Genomic DNA, 19156 nt, shown 5'->3' with positions numbered 1-19156 from the left:
TGCCAATGATGTGACCCTCAACCCCATCTATTCAGGAGGCAGGAAAGCTTGGGGTAGACAACAGGAAAGGGTCTCAGCATGTATATAGAGATTGTAAATTTATTTATTACTGTCCATATCCATTAAAATGACTTTCTATGAGCCAGGCTCTTTCACTTTTTCTTCTTGCCTTTAGGGGTTTCAAGGGGTTTCCCCTCAGCGAGAGCCAACTGTTTCTTCAGATCCAAGAGCTTAGCCACCTCGGCAGCAACCTGGTTCTTGTCTGCCTTCTGCACTTTCAGTTCTCGGACGATGTTGCCCTAAGAGCAGAGCAGGTGGGGGAAGAAGAGTAGTGAGACCAGAGAGAAGTTTTTGAGGAGTCAAAAACTTGTTTCCGCAATCCCTCGGGGCTTCCGCCACGTACCTGTCTTGTCACTTCATCCATGAGCACTTGTACCTGCTGCGGAGCAGCTGTGGCCGCAGCCTCTACAACAGCTGGCATGGGGGGAGCTTGGGCCTGGAGAAGGACAACAGTTAGCACATGCTCTGTGAACAGCCCTGGCCTCGAGTTTCACCTCACAGCCCAGGGGTGGGGGCGTGGGCGGTGATGACCTTTCACTGCAAGGGCTCTTGCTGCTAACTCCCAGGAAGGAAGCAGCAGGCCCAGAAGAGGGAGAGTACTGAGAGCTACTTAGGGACCCAGACACTGAGGCCCTTGCCGGGGAGACAGTGCACTCTAGCTTTCTCACCTGGCCTCCGCCAAAGCGCTGCCTCAAACTTTCAATCTGGTCATTTTCCAGTTTTTGGAATAAAGGACTGACCTGTGAAGAAGGAATTCCATAATCATTGACTGATGAGGGAGAAACCCTGCCAGACCGTACAGAGGGCCTCTCTGTCCCCAGTCACTGGCATTCTGGGACTCTACATATGTAGTTTTAGAAGAAGCAAATGAGCAGATAGCTGCCGACTTGAGTAAAGAATCCAGATAAAGCACTGGCACGCACTCTGAAAGCCCAAACTATCAGTAAGGTCTAAGACTGCGGATGCTGGGCTGACACAAGGGTACAGAGGTGGACTTTATCCTTTTGTGTCAAAGGGGAAACGGCTATCCTGTATTCTCCCTGCTTACTGCCTGTTGGCATTATGGAGACCAGGGGACCGTGATGTTTCTTCCAAACATCTACCGTAGACCAATTAGTTTACGTGCCAGGTCCTGAGCTCTGGCATGAAGAGCGACGATGGCACACAGGCTAGCTGATACCGGGCTTGTGAGCAAATACCAAGGACTTTCAGAAACAAGCCTAAGTGCAGAGTGGGGAGGCATGGGGTAAGGGTTCAGAGAACAGCTGTGAGAGTCCTATGTCCGAGTTCTCTGACCTCAGCCCAAAGGCTGCACGGCAAAGGCAGGGATGCTCAGGGGCCGGCCCCTCCAGCCCTTGGACCTACTGTGCCAATCTGGTGTCCGGCCGGTAAGGTGCACAGGAAGTTTGTGAGCAGGATGCTGCAAGCCGGCAGTGGCAGCTGCAGCTGGGCCTGGATGGTGGCACTGACCGTGGGCATGTAAGGCTGCAGCATGACGGACAACAAGGCAGCTATGTTCACTGCCAGGCCTGTCACGGTTCCGGCCCGCTGCCTGCAAAAGAGGAGACGTTAGACTTTTCAGGAGGACATGGCCCACTGCCACGGTATTCCTGTAGCCAAACTTACCTGTCAGCCTCACTGCCTTTAATCCGCTTCCAAGGCTCATTCACCTGAATGTACTGGTTGCCATGGCGAGAGATAGTGAGGATATTGCGGAGGGCCTCGCGGATCCTGGGAAGGGAGGGGGTAGGCCACCGTGTAAAGCATGAGAGTGACCAGCGGGGGGCTCTCACCCGCTGGCACAGCTCCGGGGAGATGAGTGAGACCCAAGTGCCTGCTTGCTTACCGGACCTTCTCCAGCAGCTGGTGGTAGTGCTGGAGTTCCAGGGTGACGTGCGCCACCAGGCGCCGATCATCCGAAGTAAGCACCATCTCTGGCACGTAACCCCCAAAAAACTTAGACACAAACATCCCAGCTCTGGGAGGGGAGTAAGGAAAGAGGGAAGAGAAAAGAATTACTGCCCAGTCTCCTCCTAGAAACCTGACCTGATTTTCCTAATTCTCCATTCTCCCAGGACGGACACCTCCTGGCTCCCTCCAGTTAGAAGGCAAAGCTTAACATCCATTCCTTGTTCTCTCTCCCCACTAAGAATAAGAAACCTGATAAAGTAAAGCAATGTCCATCTGATGTTTAAGAAAGTGATGCAAAGAACGATCAAGTTGAAATACAGGTAACTTGCTATCCAATACTCTCAGAGACCGTCTGCGCAACCCGGCTGACAGCCAGATGTGAGAGGGCGGGGGGCCGTGGAGGATCGGTCCCAGCCAGCAGGAGAGCAGAGGTGGGGCTGCTGGTGGAGTGTGAGCCTCAAGTAACAAAACCCCCAAATTACAGGAAGCGTCTCCCACCTCTACACTAAACCCTTTTCTTTGGCCAAACTCATCTAACGGTCTGCAAGTGAATTTTTTTGCTAGGAGAGAACACATTTCCAATTCTATAAAGAATATTAAAATGAAACCAGTTTGCAAAAATTCACTTTGTGACCAACTTTGCTAAAGCACACCTGTACAACTGACTTCACCCAAGCAAGCGTATCCTACTATGTTCCAGGATCGGGTATGATTTGCTAGAAATCCACTTTCCACGTTGTCCGCCCAATCCCTCACAGCTCCTGCTCATTACCGCCTCGTCACCCCCGTCTCTCCCATCTCTCCCGCCTAGTGGAGCAGAGCTAGCCACCACTCCACCCTGCCCTGCCCCCAGCTCATCCGCTAACTCTGACGCACCCCCCACCCAAGTCCCACCTGTTGATGAAGTTGCCCAGGTTGTTAAGCAGTTCAGAATTATTCTTGAGCAACATGTCTGTCCAAGAGAAAGCACTGTCCTGGCCCTCAGGCCGAATGTAGAGCAGATAGAAGCGCCAGATGTCAGCAGGGATCCCTGTGTCCTGGGCCATGTCACCAAACACTCCCACGCCCCGGCTCTTGGAGAATTTCCCATCCTCATAATTCAGGTACTCTGGACAGAGAAGTAGAATGAGAACCATGTGCTCAAATCACACCTTTCCCTCTCTGACCCACTAACTCCTCCACTCCCTCAACCTCAACTATGCGTGTCCAGCAACATTTCTTGAGTAGAGGGCCTGCAAAGAACTTGGGGATCTCTTCCTCTCCATTTTCGACTTTTTTCCCTTTGCTTTTACCCATTACAGAATTTTAGCTTCAGACTTCCACCTTCTTTAGGTTCTTGTTCCTTTCTTCTGGGTTAAGTTCTCATGTTCTAACTTCCTATATCATTTCAATTCTGAACTCAAGATCGAGGACCTCTCCTAGATCTTCATTCTGGAAGGCCTCAGCCCTCATTCCCTAGGAATCCCCCCATCTTCAGTCTTCCAGGGTACCTGTAGCAATGAGGTGGCTGACCAAGGTATAGTTGTCCTCAGCTCCTAAAGCTGAACATGGAAAAACTAAGCCGTGGAAGGGAACATTGTCTTTGGCCATGAACTGATACAGGTTCACCTACAGAATACAGGTGGGAAACAAAACTCCTGAGATCTTTTTTAAAGGCCTAAGAAAGATCAGATAATCACCCCTAACCACCCAATGCACACACCCTTCCCATGGACAGGCTAACCAAGAACTCACTTGTTCTGGGTTCTTCCACCATCTCTCCCACTGGTCTGTGTAGTTGGCTGTGATGGACAAGTAGCCAATAGTGGCATCAAACCAGACATAGAATACCTGGAGGGCCAGGAGGAAGGAGAGAGACTAGGATGAAGAACACTGGGAGAACCTCACCAACCCAGTTTCCAACTGAAGCAAGACATAATCAACAGTCTATTCTGCTAGCTCAGGGTCTCAACCAAAAGTCAGAATAATAGGACATATGAATAAAGCACAGGGTTTTTACCTTGTCTTCAAAGCCTTCTAAGGGCACAGGGGTTCCCCATTTGAGATCTCGGGTTATGCAACGTGGCTTGAGGCCATCCCGAAGCCAAGAACGAATGATGAACCGGGCATTGGGTGTCCAGTCACTGCCAGGTAATGTCTTCCCCAACCACTCCTCCAGTCGTTTTTCCAGCTGAGACGGCAGAGAAAGTCAGCTGATTTAGGAGAGTCTCATACTGGTTTGAGTAAGGATAAATATGTACCACCTCTCTGGAGTAGTTTGGCGATACAGAATTAAGACTTGTGACTCTGACTCCATTCCACTGGTAGAAATTTTTGCAATAAAAATACACAAAAGTGCATGGATGCATATATAAGGAAGGACACTGTTCATCATAGCAAAAAAATTGCAATCAACTCCCATGGTTCAGTAGAGTTTGAAGAAATATGGTGTATCAATACAACGAAATATATTTTTTAAAATATTTTATTTATTTATTTGACATACAGAGATCACAAGTAGACAGAGAGGCAGGCAGAGAGAGAGAGAGGAGGAAGCAGGCTCCCTGCTGTGCAGAGAGCCCAATCCCAAGACCCTGAGATCATGACCTGAGCCAAAGGCATAGGCTTTAACCCACTGAGCCACCCAGGCGCCCCAACAACAAAATACTTTTAAGGCCATTAAAGAGTGAGTTAGATCTGTACATACTGATGTGTAAACATCTCTAAGACACCTTTATTAAGTAAAGCAAACCACAAAATAATGCAGAATATAAATTCTAAAAATAAGTAATAGCATACAGATGAACAGAAGCTCAGGAAAAACTGAAGAAAAATATGTATCAGATGGAATTATGTGGGACATTCACTTTTATACTCTATTTCTACCTGGAATTTTAGAAACAAGCTTATTTCACTTTTATAAGCAGAAAAACAGATAAATCTGTTGGAAGGAATGGTTCATGTGATTTACACACATAAATACCATAGCTTCTGAAGCCTGACAAGACCTCTACTGGTTAGACTGTGGGGAAACAGGTGCACACAATGCTGGAAGGAAGGCAAAACGAAATGCCTATTGAGGAAAATCTGGCAATAAACTACATATGCAAGTAATCACTTTCAAGGAATTGATCCTGCAGAGACACACTTCCAACAGTATAAAAATTCACAAGCACAAGGTTATCTGCTGCAGCATTATTTATAATCACAATTCACCGGAAACTACCTAAATGGTAATTCTAGGAAACAGGCAGAACGAACCATGGTACATTCCCCAGAGGGAGTACTATGCAGCTGTTAAAAACTGACCAAATAAGGGTATGTAGGAACCGATATGGAGTGATTTCCGGAACGTACTGTCAGGTGAAAAAAACAAAACGCAAGTGTATACACGCAGAATGCTATATTTTGAATGAGAAGAGGAAATAAGAAAACACACACACACGCACCCCTGCTTATCCTTATATACACGTTGACAAAAATAAACACATTAAGAATAAAACCGAAGACCAAGTTGATGAGCTACAGGAGATGGGAGAACAAGGTGTCATGAACAGGAAACGGAATGACACTTCTCCGAGTATACCTTTTAGAACGGTTTTGATTTTTATGAGACTGACGCACTACCTACTGTGCTAACGAGGCACCTGGTTTTGATTTTTAAAAGCAGATTGATGTTCTCCTTATTCAAGAAACAAAACTAACAAGGACAAAGAAAGGAAAATAAAAGCAAATGAATCACACTTACTAACTTATTTCAGTAACAAAACCACAGTGAAGGGGTGGGGGGAAGCTAAGCTAAAACAATTCTGAACACATTATCTGATTATACAGCCTCAGCTGAGGGAAGGGGCAAGGCTGCCAACAAACCCTAAACTCTTTTTTAGCAGGTTTTTTTGTAGTGGTATGGGTGAAGCTATTCTGAAATTATTTTTAGGTGTACTATAGGATCGAGGAAATGAGTAAAGAGGTCAGGAGCCAGGTACTTACTGTGTTAGAAGGAAGATAAACACGAAATAAGGGAAGGTGGGGAAGACCTCTGTAGGGATGAACTAGAATCGCAGGTGTTAGTGTGAACTTCAGATGAATGCCTAACACTTTTTGGGGGAAGGGACCAGAAGCAAAGACGTCCCAGTAGCAATGACCACATGCCTCCATCTGGGTCTCTAATGCCATTCTCTACTAAAATGAACCAGGGCTTTGCAGAGAAATGGTTGATTCTGAGCCTGTAATAGATGAACCTAAATACCTTGTTATGCCAGGAAATAAGGAAGCCCTTAGCCAAAGGTGGGAGATGTCAAAAACACACAGAGAAATGATTTTAAAGAGGATCCCGCCAGGGGCGCCTGGGTGGCTCAGTGGGTTAAAGCCTTCGTCATGATCCCAGGGTCCTGGAATCAAGCCCCACATCGGGCTCTCTGCTCGGCGGGAGCCTGCTTCCCTTCCTCTCTCTCTGCCTGCCCCTCTGCCTACCTGTGATCTCTGTCAAATAAATAAATAAAATCTTTAAAAAAAAAAAGAAAGAAAGAAAGAGGCTCCCGCTAGGGCGCCTGAGTGGCTCAGTTGGTTGGACGGCTGCCTTCAGCTCATGTCATGATCCTGGAGTCCTGCATCAGGCTCCCTGCTTGGTGGGGAGTCTACTTGTCCTGCTGACCTCTCTCCTCTCATGCTCACTCTCTCTCTCATTCAAATAAATAAAATCGTTAAAAAAAAAAAAAGACTCCCGCCAGCCAAATGAGGGACAATGTGAACATGAAAATTATTCATGACAGGAACCATTTGCAAACCACTGAAAACAATAGGAATCCATGAGCCCACACTGAAATTAGATAACTAATAAAATGAGCAAAGGAGAAGGGTACATGTGTAGGGGTGGTAGAGTTAGAAAAGCTTCATGAAAAGTGGTTCAGGATATAAGAATGATTAACTAAGGGGCACCTAGGTGGCTCAGTTGCTTAAGTGTCTGCTTTCAGCTCAGGTCATCATCCTGGGGTCCTGGGATCCAGCCCTGCATAGGGCGCCTTGTTCAGTGGAAAACCTGCTTCTCCCTTTCCCTCTGTCACTCCCCCGCCTGTGCTTGCTCGCTCTCTCTCAATAAATAAAATCGCCAAAAAAAAAAAAAAAAAAAATACTCCCACAGATTGCTTCTAAGTTGCAAAGGGAAAAATGTTAATTGAATAGTAGAGGAAATGAGTAACACTTTGACTAGACAAATTAACATCACCAGTGAGGGGGAAATGGCCATCATGTACCTCTGGAAAGAACATAATCATTTAGGTAGTATTCCAACTAAGAATGCACAACCAGAATTCAACCATGAGGAAACAGCGAACAAACCAAAATAAGGAATATTCTACTGGGGTGGGGGGCAGAGACCACAGTCTTAAACACTGTGAAAAGGTAAAAGATAAAGAAAGGCTGAGGAACTGTTTCACATTAAAGGAAACTAAAGAGAAAAACTAAATGTAATACCTAACCGTGAGCTAGACTGTGTACTAAAAGAAAAAGAACTCTACAGAGGATATTATTGGGATAACTCACAAAACCAAAATATGGTAGCTCAGACAACTGTATCAATGTTAAATTTCTTGTACTTGTTTACTATGGCTATGCAAGAATGTCTTTTTTTTCTTAGAAAACATAATTAACTTTTTAAGAGTAAAGATGACATAGGGGCGCCTGGGTGGCAGGGTCCATTAAGCATCTGGCTCAGGCAGTTGCCTCGGGATCATGGCATCAAGCCCGGCATTGGGCTCCACGCTCAGCAGAGTCTGCTTGAGACTCTCTCTCCTCTCTCTGCCCCTTCTCACTGAGTGTGTGCACGCTCCTCTCTCTCAACAAATAAATAAATCTTTAAAGAGGCTATATATGCACATGCGTATGTGCAAAGAGCAAGGATGTGCTAAAATAAATAGAGCAAAATCTGAACACCTAGTGAAGCAAGGTAACGGGCACACGGGGTTCTTTATGGAGCAACTTTATTCTTGCAGCTCTTTTGTGAACTTGAAATTATTTCCAAAGTTAAAAAGGAGGCAAACTAGGGCACCTGGGTGGCTCAGTCTTTGGGCGTCTGCCTTCGGCTCAGGTCATGATCCCAGGGTCCTGGGATAGAGCCCCCTGATCAGGCTTCCTGCTCGGTGGGAGACCTGCTTCTCCCTCTCCCACTCCCCCAGCTTGTGTTCCCTCTCTTACTATCTCTCTGTCAAATAAATAAATAAAATCTTTAAAAAAAAAAAAAAAGGAGACAAACCTACTAATGCGGAAAATCCACGCAACACATTATAAAGTAAAAAAAAGAGAGTGCAGAACCATATGAATGCCATGATCTAATTTATATTAGGAAAAAGAAAAAAAACATGAAAATACTTTCATATGCATATGTTTACTTGCAAAGACACAAAGGAAAATGAGCAGTAGTTAGTACCTCCGGGGAATGGGCCTGGGCCTTGCATTCTGTCCCCTTTAATCTGTTATGCCTTTTTTACAGTAAGCCTGTATATTTTTAAAAGGGAAATTAAAAACATTCAAGCATGGTTTGGTACAGATCTGTGGCTGAGGCAGAGGAAGCCAAAGAGGCCGTGCAGACTAGCTTGAGGCACAGGCCCACTTACCTTAGGCAGGTCCAGGAACAGGTGCCGAGAGGACTTCACCACAGGGCACGACCGGCAGACTTTACACTGAGGCTTCTGTAAAGGAAATTCAAGGGAAGGGGTGATCCAAGGTGAGGTAAGATCAGGACTTCAGGCCAAGGGGAGCTGTGCAGCAAGGGGGGATGCAGAAAGGGATGAGCTCCCCAGTAAGCCATCTCACTGAGCTTCATGCTTACTTGGGCCTTCTGTGAACTTGATGACTCAAGTCCACAGAGCACAGCATTTGCTGCTCAGAGTTTCAGGACTCTGTCCTGTCACTGCAAAGAACAGGATAAAGCATTCTCTGAGCACAGGCTATGTAAAGAGCACTGCACTATAAGCAGCTGCGTGAGGAAAGGAGGGAGCGGGGACACACAGTTCTTCTTCCCAAGGAAGTTACAATCATGTTAGGGAGAGCAGGTCCCATGAGAAACAAGTGCAGGCCTTTCCAAAGCAAAACGTCAAGAAATAGCTATTTTGGGATGCCTGGGTGGCTCAGTTGGTTAAGCATCTGCCTCTGGCTCAGGTCATGATCTCAGGGGCCTGGGATCAAGTCCCACATCGGGCTCCCTGCTCAGCAGGCAGTCTGCCTCTCTCTCTCTGCCTGCCATTCTCCCTGCTTGTGTGTGCACTACCCTGGCAAATAAATATTTTTTTTTTTAAAGTTATTTTCTCAGCACACGCTGACTATGCAAACACTGGCGGATGACGGCCAGAGAACTCAACAGTTTGGGGGAAGGGATGGCCTATCAATGAAAGCTGCCCAGTAAGTTTTGATCTAGGCTTTTGAATCTTTTTCTTTTTTGAGCAGACTCCATGCCCGACGTGGGGTTTGTACTCAGGACCGACCCTGAGATCAAGAGGCGCAAGTTCTCCCGACTGAGCCAGCCAGGCTCTGGGCTTCTGAAGCTAGGTGATGAGAACTCTCTCAGGACCTCTGTCCTGAACTCTCCAAGCCTATCTCCAACTGCCTACCTAACGCCTCTGTGTGGGTGTCTGACAGGCACCACAAGGGGAACAAACCCAGGTGCTTGTCCTTCATCCGAGCCTGCCCACATTCGTAGATACTGCTGCTATCCACCCCAGAGGTGCATGCCAGAAACTTCCAAGTCACCGTTTTCTTGACGGCCCCTCAGCCTGAATTCACCTATCCAGTTCTACAGAGTTTGCCTCAGAAATCTGTGTCAAATCCTTTTTCCCTTCGCATTCCTGCTGTTACTAACCTAGGCCAACCTATCATCCCCTTTCTGAGCTACCACTCTGGCCTCCAAACTGGTCTCTCCCCTTCTCTCCTGCTTCCCTCCCATCCATTTCCCACGAAGCAGCCTACCATCCAGCTGCCACCATGGCTTACTAGGTCATCTGATCACCACTGACCTCTCTAACCTCATCTCAATCCAGCCTCCCTCTCACTGTGCTACGGCTACGCTGGCCTTCTCCATTCTGCCTTTTCAGCGGCCTTCTGCCTTGCACACCTTTGCATTTCCTGCTCCTTCTGCTTGGAATGTTCTCAACGTCTCATCACCTGGCTTGCTCCTTCTCATTTCTTCAGTTAAACTCTCAGTTCGCGTGTTACGTCCTCTGACAAGCCTTCCCTAACCACCTGGCTAAAAACCTTTCCCCAGAAGCCACTGTCATAGCCTCCCAGCAGTTTGTCCTATGTATATATACTCTTGTCTTTAGGGTTGGTCTCGTCCCCATGCTAGCTAAAGATCTGTCTTATTCACTGCTACATCCCCAGCAGTCCCCAGTGACTACCCTATCACAGGGACTCAAAAAACATGTGCTGTATAAGTGAATGACTAAGCCAATGAGTAAGCACAGAAAAGAGGAGACCTGTTTATGGAAAAGAGAAAGAACGAATTAAAAAACGCAGATCTGGGGCGCCTGGGTGGCTCAGTGGATTAAGCCGCTGCCTTTGGCTCAGGTCGTGATCTCAGGGTCCTGGGATCGAGCCCCGCATCGGGCTCGCTGCTCAGCAGGGAGCCTGCTTCCTCCTCTCTCTCTGCCTGCCTCTCTGCCTGCTTGTGATCTCTCTCTCTGTCAAAGAAATAAATAAAATCTTAAAAAAAAAAACAAAACAAACGCAGATCAGGGGCGCCTGGGTGGCTCAGTGGGTTAAAGCCTCTGCCTTCGGCTCAGGTTATGATCCCAAGGTCCTGGGATCGAGCCCCGCATCAGGTTCCCTGCTTGGCAGGGAGCCTGCTTCCCCCGCTCTCTCTGCCTGCCTCTGCCTGCCTCTCTGCCTACTTGTGACCTCTCTCTCAAAATAAATAAATCTTTAAAAAAAAAAAAATGCAGATCAGGTGGTCTGAAGCAGGAGCAAAGGTAAAGAAGCATGCCTTCATCTTGTCTATCACCTAGCACAATGCTGAGCACATAGTAAATGCTCAGTAAGTGTCCAATGAACCGAGCGATGAGATGGGGTAAAAAGAGGCCTTGATGAGGGGTGCCTGGGTGGCTCAGCCGGTTAAGAAGCTGCCTTCAGGGACGCCTGGGTGGCTCAGTTGGTTGAGCGGCGGCCTTCGGCTCAGGTCATGATCCCAGCATCCTGGGATCGAGTCCCACATTGGGCTCCTTGCTCGGCAGGGAGCCTGCTTCTCCCTCTGCCTCTGCCTGCCACGCTGTCTGCCTGTGCTTGCTCTCTCCCTCTCTCTCTCTCTGACAAATAAATAAATAAAATCTTTAAAAAAAAAAAAAAGAAGCTGCCTTCAGCTCAGGTCATGATTCCAGGGTCCTGGGATCAAGCCCCACCTTGGGCTCCCTTCTCAGTGAGGAATCTGCTTCTCCCTCTCCTCCTCCTGCTCATTCTCTCTATAATAAATTTAAGTAATAAAATCTTAAAAAAAAAAAAAAAAAGTAAAAAAGAAAGAAAGAAAGGCACCAATGGACGGACCTGAATGCTAAAATAAAAACCCCAAATGGGACCAGCCTGGGAGTCCCTGAACAACAGAGACTGATTCCCTCCTCCTTCTCCTTCCATGAGACCCTCCTCTCACACCTTGAGCTCAATGGCATTGATGAGCTTGCCGCACTTGTCACACTGGTCACCCCGGGCCTCCTCGTAGCCACAGAAGGGACACACGCCCTCCACGAAGCGGTCAGCCAGGAAGCGGGCACAGCGTTCACATCGCAGCTGCTCCACAGTGTCTTCCAGCACGAAACCTCGGGTCAACAACCGCTGGAAGATGTCCTGCGTGATTCTGGCAAGGTGAGCCAGGCACAGGGGAGGGCCAGGTCAGAGGCAGTCCGAGGAAGGGGTGCACCCCGCCCGCCTGCTACTCCACCCAGGCCCCACATCAGTCCCAGTGTCACAAGAATCAGGCAGAAGGCCCCTCAAGGCCAAGGCCATCTAGTCATCTTTAGGGAGTCTTCGTGGATGACCCAGACCCCTCATACATACTCCCCAACTCCCCTACAATCTCTTCCCTCATCACTCTAGAATTTACGTCTGTCAAATATAAACTTAACAGTTTTGTACTCTTCACTAACAAAAATCTCTAAAAGGACAGGACTGTACTCTTTTATTTTTTTTTTTTATTTTTTTTAAATATTTTATTTATTTGACAGAGAGAAATCACAACTAGGCAGAGAGGCAGGCAGAGAGAGAGGAGGAAGCAGGCTCCCTGCGGAGCAGAGAGCCTGATGTGGGGCTCGATCCCAGGACCCTGGGATCATGACCCGAGCCGAAGGCAGAGGCTTTAACCCACTGAGCCACCCAGGTGCCCCAGGACTGTACTCTTTTAATATGTCCCAGAATCAAAATTCATCAGTCCAACTGCTAAATTGCTTAACACTATTAAGCTGACAACCTGCCCACTACACAGTTTTTATTAAAGATGAGTATCAGGCAGAGGAAGAATGAGTGCATCTGCTATAAGCCCATATGGGAGTGGGAGAGAATGTCCCTCAAACTCCAGAGCAGCCAGGGAAGAGCCGAGAGGTGGCAGAGGGAAGGCTCATAGTTCCCATGAGCCTAAGTCCTGTCTCTTCCCTTCCTCACTGTTCCTTCCGCCCCCAGGCAGCTTCCGCATCTGCGGAATCCCCATGCTTGGGATCCACTTCAGGGCATTGTTTAGATACTAAGTTTGGGGGCAGAGATGGGGGTGGATGTCTAAACAACACTTTTGGTTCCTTCTGTCTCCAGGACATCCTCACTGCCCCCAGACCCAGTGTTCACCCTTCATTCCTGCCTGATTATAGGAAACCTACTTGGTCTGCTGTGGAGTAGTGGTACGACCAAAAATATCAAACGAGATATTAAACCAGCGGTAGATGTTGGCATGGATGGCATGGTACTTGTCACAGATCTCCTGGGGAGTCAGACCCTCCTCCATAGCCTTGGTTTCTGTTGCCGTACCATACTCATCTGTCCCACACAGATAGAGGGTGTTCCACTGGCGGAGGCGGGAGTACCTGGAAGGGGATATGGTGATCACAAGGGCGCCATCTTGGCCCCCTCCATGTCCCCAGAATCCCCTGAACCCCCACCCTTGAGGCGTTCTATTCCCTTGAGCCCACCGTTCCTTCAAAAGGTCCCTCCCCCAGCAGCTGGCTCCACCTGGCAAAGACGTCAGCACTCAGCACGCAACCAATGATGTTTCCAAGGTGCGGGACATTGTTGACATATGGGAGGGCGCTGGTGATGAGCACATTCCTCTCCCCAGCCACAGGCAGCCTGGTAGGGAAAGAAAAAGACAACAGTCCATGGAAAAGAAGCCAGAGGGACCAACAGCACACAGAACACCCAGACACAGATCTGTTCTACCATTGCAGACCCCGGTACATCTGAAGTTTTTCCTCACAGGAAACCAAAGGATCATGAACTCCCCTAAAAGCCATGAGAACCCCCCACCCCAGGTCAAAATGCAGGGCCCTGCCACAGTAAGCAAGGCCAGGCACCTGCATTCCACACTGACCTCTGTCTCACTTCGCTATCATGACTGCTTCTTTTCTGTCGGCTCATTCTCAGGCACCAACTCCCCTCTTCCTGGTTCTGTCCAACCACCACACCCCCCAGACTCCCAATGCCACCCAAGCACGCCTTCCCAGCACTGCCCTCTCCCCTTCTTCCCAGCTAGAAGCATGACCTTCAGTCACTGCTTCAAGTACTCGCAGCCTGCCACCGCATCATGTCATCCCAGTCTTTCCCTACCCAACATCCCCCTCCCTAGCCCATGGCAGTCATCTGTGGCCCTACTCAAGCCCACAGCCATCAGCTACTGCCTTCCTAGCCACCCTCCCCACCCCTTCCCAGGCTCAGGCCCAGTCATGCCACTCAATCTGCTGTCTCCAGTCATTCATCCACTCCGCTCTTCCCATACTTCACACCCGATAGATCAGCTGCACACACCCTGTATCCACCTCTCCTGGCACTGACCCCTCACCAGGGCTCCTTTGATCTTTCCAACCATTCTCAGCCTACAGTCACTCGCTCCCACTATTTACTGAGTCCTTCAACTTTGGCCATCCTGAGAGCTCACAGATTCCCGTGGTTTCTACTGTTAACAACGACTCAGATGATTCTTCTTGTTAACCTACTCCTCCAGTTACAAGTTCCAACTACTTCCTGGAATGTCTTCTAGATCATTTCCTTAAAAGAGAGCTCACTGATTTCTCCTGCATTCATTGACTTTACTCCCTGTAACTGAATGCCGTCACTTGCTCTGAAATCCAGCTGAGAAATCAGCCCCTTCATGAATGACCAGCCTTCCACCCAGTCATCCTTGTACCCCGAGCCCCTAAGCACTTCTGCAGCACACTGTGTGGTGCTCACTCTTCATCAGGAGTGTGCTTCCTACCACGGCAGACATAAAGGGGAGTAGGCCTGGGATTCTACCCTCAAGCGGCTTGCATTCTATTATATAACTACATAAGAGAGGTACAAAGTGGGGCGCCTGGGTGGCTCAGTGGGTTAAGGCCTCTGCCTTCGGCTCAGGTCATGATCCCAGGGTCCTGGGATCGAGCCCCACATCGGGCTCTCTGCTCAGTGGGGAGCCTGCTTCCTCTCTCTCTCTCTGCCTGCCTCTCTGCCTACTTGCGATTTCTGTCTGTCAAATAAATAAAATCTTTAAAAAAAAAAAAAAAAGAGAGAGGTACAAAGTGCCAAAGGAAAAGATGGAAATTAAAGAGGTCAGTGAAGGAGGCTGTCAGACAGATATCGGCACTATCAGTAACTTCCACTTAAGAAACCAAGCCCCAGGGGCGCCTGGGTGGCTCAGTTGGTTAAGCCTCTGCCTTCGGCTCGGGTCATGATCTCGGGGTCCTGGGATCGAGCCCCGCATCGGGCTCTCTGCTCAGCGGGGAGCCTGCTTCCTCCTCTCTCTCTGCCTGCCTCTCTGACTACTTGTGATCTCTCTCTCTCTCTCTCTGTCAAATAAATATTAAAAAAAAAAAAAAAAAAGAAAGAAAGAAACCAAGCCCCAGGGGCGCCTGGGTGGCTCAGTGGGTTAAGCATCTGACTCTTAATATCAGCTTAGGTCTCAATCTCAGGGTCGTGAGCTCGAGCCCTGTGTTGAATTCCATGCTGGTGCGGAGCACCTAAAAAACAAAACAGAACAAAACAAAGCCCACTCTTCAGTGCCTACTCACACAGGATTCTGCTGTGGCCGAAGTGGAGGCAAGCTTTCCAGGCCCTTCTCCCAAGCAGTTACAGCCATGGTGATCTCCTCCTCAGAGAGAGTAGCCAGCTCCTCCTCCTGTGAAGAGAGCAGACACAATCCCTCACCAGGTGAGGAAACCCACAGACTAAAGAAACTTTCCTTGGTGTCCAACAACTAAAAGTTAATGATGATGCTCAAAGTCCCTCTCCAAGCCACCCCCAGGTACTGAGGTTCTGTGGGGATCCCACTGCTGTTCCAAACCTCAGGCTCATTGCTGACAGCCCTCCCCTCAAAGGAGCCGGGCTGGGGCTGCTTCTGGAGGTAAGGCCGGAGGGCCAGGACACCCTGCTGCTTCAGCACAGTCTCTGCAGCTCTCTGACATGGCTCCTGAGAACTCAGAGTCTGGAACCAGCTGTGCAGGGCACCCAATTCCTCTGTGGGCATGGGAGAAAAGAGGGAATCAGCCAGACCTGCAATGGGCAGACAAGAATGGACCTCCTCCCTTCTTCATGAAGTGTCTCCAGTTTTCTTCCCCAGTTCCCTCAACCATCTTTATGCTGTAACTGCCCTGTCAAGCTACACCTCAAAGTGGATCCTCAATTTTGTACTGCCCATTCTGTAAATCCTCCACCAAGCTCCTGGGCTGGGGTTGGGGACGAAGTGATATGCAGAGTTCTCACCAGGGAGGTAGGCTGGGTCTTGAAGTAATGGGTAGAGAGCTCCCCACAAAACCACGTCAGCTAGAGATTCTGTCTCCTTTGTTGAGGAAAGAAAAGGAAAAGGTCTACAGGTAAAGTACTATGTCTCTTCCCAGTGCATACATTAATATCCACCATTTCCTAAACACTTACTACGTGTCAAGTACTTCATTAAGCCCTTTAAGTCACCTCACTTAATCCTCACAATAGCCCACTGAGGTACCTACTCATCTATTACCTCATTTCAAAAAATGAAAAAAACTTGAGGATTAGAGTCTGGTGATTTTTCAAGATTACGCTGCTAACAAGCGGCAGTGTGGGTTTTGCACTCTGAATATAGCCTTCCATCTTGGTTCTCATATCATATAATTTTCCCTAATCCCCATCTCAGAGCCCAACTCACCCCAGCTAGGAAAGGACAGCTCCGACGACTCAAGCTTTGGTCAATGTGAGTCAGGGCTCTCCGGACTGGGCCAAGAACATCTTCCCCCTTCTTGCCTTGGACCACTAAATAGTACAGGGCAGCAGACAAAGCTGGCTAAAATGTAGGGGACACAGATCAGGATGGCCATAAAGAGCAAGGGCCTGCCTGCCATCCCCCATGTCTCAGGCCCACCTGCAGCTCCGTAGCTTCCCATTCCAGCCACTGGTTCGTGAGGTCATCTTGTTCCCAGCCAGACAACAGAAAGAAGTATCTGCCCAGGAAGAGAGCAACAGAAGGTGGAATGAGAGGGGCCCATCTGTCTAGCCTATTTCTCTCTCACAGTGAAGTAGTGCTTGCAAAGAAAGCCACACAGCGGACACTAAGCCCTGATTTTATTCACCCGCCTCCCTGCCTTAAGGACCAATACTGACCTGCAGATCGCACTAGTGGAGAAGAGGTAGTTGCCACTATCCAGTTGCAAGACAGGCACTTTAGGCCGAGTCAGGAACGGGACCACGCACTCTGATGCAGAAGAGGAAAGGGAGAGAAAAGACAAAGAAAAGAAAACAAAAACAAAAACCTTTCTTAACTTAGAAGAACAACATCTCATTGTTCAGGGAAAAGCAGAAGAAAGACACTGGAAAGATTTCTGGATAGGACCACTGCAAGGGGGTGGGTCCAGAATGAGCTGGACAGACTAGCAGGTGTTCAGCTGAGACCGCCAGTTGGAAGCAACAGATGGGCATTGCAGAGGGGCGGTGTTGGAGGTATTGGGACAGTGCAGCAGCCAAACACTGAAGCAACCGAGAGTAACAGAGTGATCTAAAGAACTGGAAGAACTGACAAGAAAACTACTTTTAAGAGGTACCCAAACAGATGGTTAGAAAGAAGAGGTAAACCGAAAGGAGTGAATGAGGGGTGCCTGGGGGTTGTGATGAGTAACTAGACAGAGAAAGTTGTAAAGGAGACAGAGGTTCACTGGAGGGAGGCGGGATACGGGAAAATTGGCGGAGGGGATGGGGGTAAAAGAGATGAGAGAAGGGGTATATCGAGGGTTAACTGAGGGAAGCCATTAATGAAAGATGTGACGAGGAGAGTAGGGACAGGCTGACCAAGAATAATAGGGGGGGTTGAGGTGGACGGGAGTGCGTGGTCGCGGTGGAGGTTTGGGGAAGACAACTGCGGGATGCATGTCGAGCGTGTTTTTCGGTCCCGCCCCCCTCATCTACTGCCCAGCAGCACCAGCCCGACTACCTTCGGGGCCTACGGTGCTGATAAGCAGCTCCGCTCTGCCCTGCGCCCTGCCCGCTGCGGCCAGGACTGGCAGGCTCCCCGGGGCGCCCTCGCTCACGAACAGTCTCATTTCGCCGTGGGTCCCACGCTGATGCAACCGGAACCGGCCTCCTGCCAGGGGGCTGAGTGTACGCAGCGATGCACGCCGGGAAATGGAGTTCTGAACTAGGTCATTCCCTGGGCACAGCTGGGGGAAAGTAGACTATTTCTCCCGTCATGCAATATCAGGAAACAGGAAAAGAATATCATAGAGATGGAGAGGGCGCAGAGGCTGTGCTAGAGTGGCACTTTTTTTGGTGGGCGGGCCAGAGGAAGGGATTCCGCGGACAGCCCGGCACGCAGTTGAATCCTCGACGGCAGCTGGACGGTGGTGACGGAAAGGAATTATACAGTTGAGAATTATGATGCACTTACTTTAGTGATACAATGGAAATGAATGTAGATTTCTCATTAATAAAACATGTGGCCATTAAATATTGATAAATATTTAATGCCTGTCTGCAGCTAGACAGTTTCACTGAAGGTGAGGGAGTATGTGTAGGGAAAAGGTCAAACTGAAGGGAAGTAAGAAGGCTAAGAGTTTGGCAGTATTTATTTTACAGGAGGTACGTATCACTAATTGAGAAAGGAAGACTTCTTACTCACTTTCGCATCGCTTTAGCAATAATTAGTACCTGGGCGCCTGGCTGGCTCATTCAGAAGAGCACAGGACTGTTGATCTTGGGGTCATGTGTTCCAGCCCTATGATGGGTATAGAGATTACTTAAATAAATAAATTTAACATAAATAAACTAAAAAAAGAATAATAACTAATAGTACTTATGAGTTAAGCACTGTTCTAAGTACTTTAACATATATTAACTCTCAAAAAAACCCTCTGGAGTTTCTGCACCTTTTGAAACGAGGCTTCTTGGAACACTGGAAGCTCTGAGCAGTCATGCAAGAAGTTTCACTACCTTGAGACTGCCATGCTGGAGGGGTCTCATGTTGACACTCTGACTCACGGCTCTAGCTGATCCCAGCATTCCAATCATTCCCATCAAGGCATCAGACATGGGAGTGAAGCCCTCCAAACCAACCCAACTGCCTGCTGAATATTACTAAGTGAGCCTAGCCGATGCCACTGGGTTAGAAGAATCGCGCAGCTGAGCCCTATCCAAATTTCTGTCCCATAAAATTGTGAGCTATAAGAAAATTTAACAAAATGCAGAATATTTAACAAAATGCAAACAATGAGCTCAGTTCTCTCGTTCTTGTTTTATAGATGAGGAAACTGAGGCACAGAGAGATTACTTTGTGCCAGGCAATATACAAGGCATTAAAGATCCAATTATCAACAAAATAGATAAAGGCTTCTTCCTTGGCAAAGCTCACAGACTTCCTCTGAAGTCAGAAGATAAACAAATCTTTAAAGTTTCATGAAAGTCATAATAGGGTGATGTAAAACTTGCTATGGAGCCCCTAGTTAGCGCCCCAGCCTAATTCTAAGTGCTTAAGAGAGACTTTCTTATGCAAGTGACCTTTCAGCTGAGATCAGAATGATAAGTAAGAGTTAGCTGG

At 48.3% G+C, this 19156-nt stretch overlaps 1 protein-coding gene across 1 annotated transcript; it reads right to left on the bottom strand.

Moving 5' to 3' along the window:
• Window positions 1-81: 81 nt before the first annotated feature.
• MARS1 (methionyl-tRNA synthetase 1) lies at window positions 82-17713 on the bottom strand. Its single transcript, XM_046013374.1, has 21 exons — window positions 17558-17713; window positions 16735-16825; window positions 16496-16574; window positions 16283-16417; window positions 15862-15937; window positions 15443-15615; window positions 15171-15277; window positions 13141-13257; window positions 12792-12995; window positions 11581-11782; window positions 8562-8636; window positions 3971-4141; window positions 3706-3801; window positions 3462-3579; window positions 2866-3079; window positions 1907-2038; window positions 1687-1791; window positions 1426-1612; window positions 729-800; window positions 404-496; window positions 82-299 (listed from the first exon to the last, which is right to left on the bottom strand). The coding sequence occupies exons 1-21, from the start codon at window positions 17664-17666 to the stop codon at window positions 153-155; spliced, it is 2703 nt and encodes a 900-aa protein (XP_045869330.1). The 5' UTR covers window positions 17667-17713; the 3' UTR covers window positions 82-152.
• Between the last annotated feature and the right edge of the window lie 1443 nt (window positions 17714-19156).

Source organism: Meles meles, chromosome 7 (genome assembly GCF_922984935.1).
Source record: "Meles meles chromosome 7, mMelMel3.1 paternal haplotype, whole genome shotgun sequence".
Classification (NCBI taxonomy): domain Eukaryota; kingdom Metazoa; phylum Chordata; class Mammalia; order Carnivora; family Mustelidae; genus Meles; species Meles meles.
Note: the sequence above shows the minus strand (reverse complement) of the source record. Positions and strands in the feature narration are given on the sequence as shown.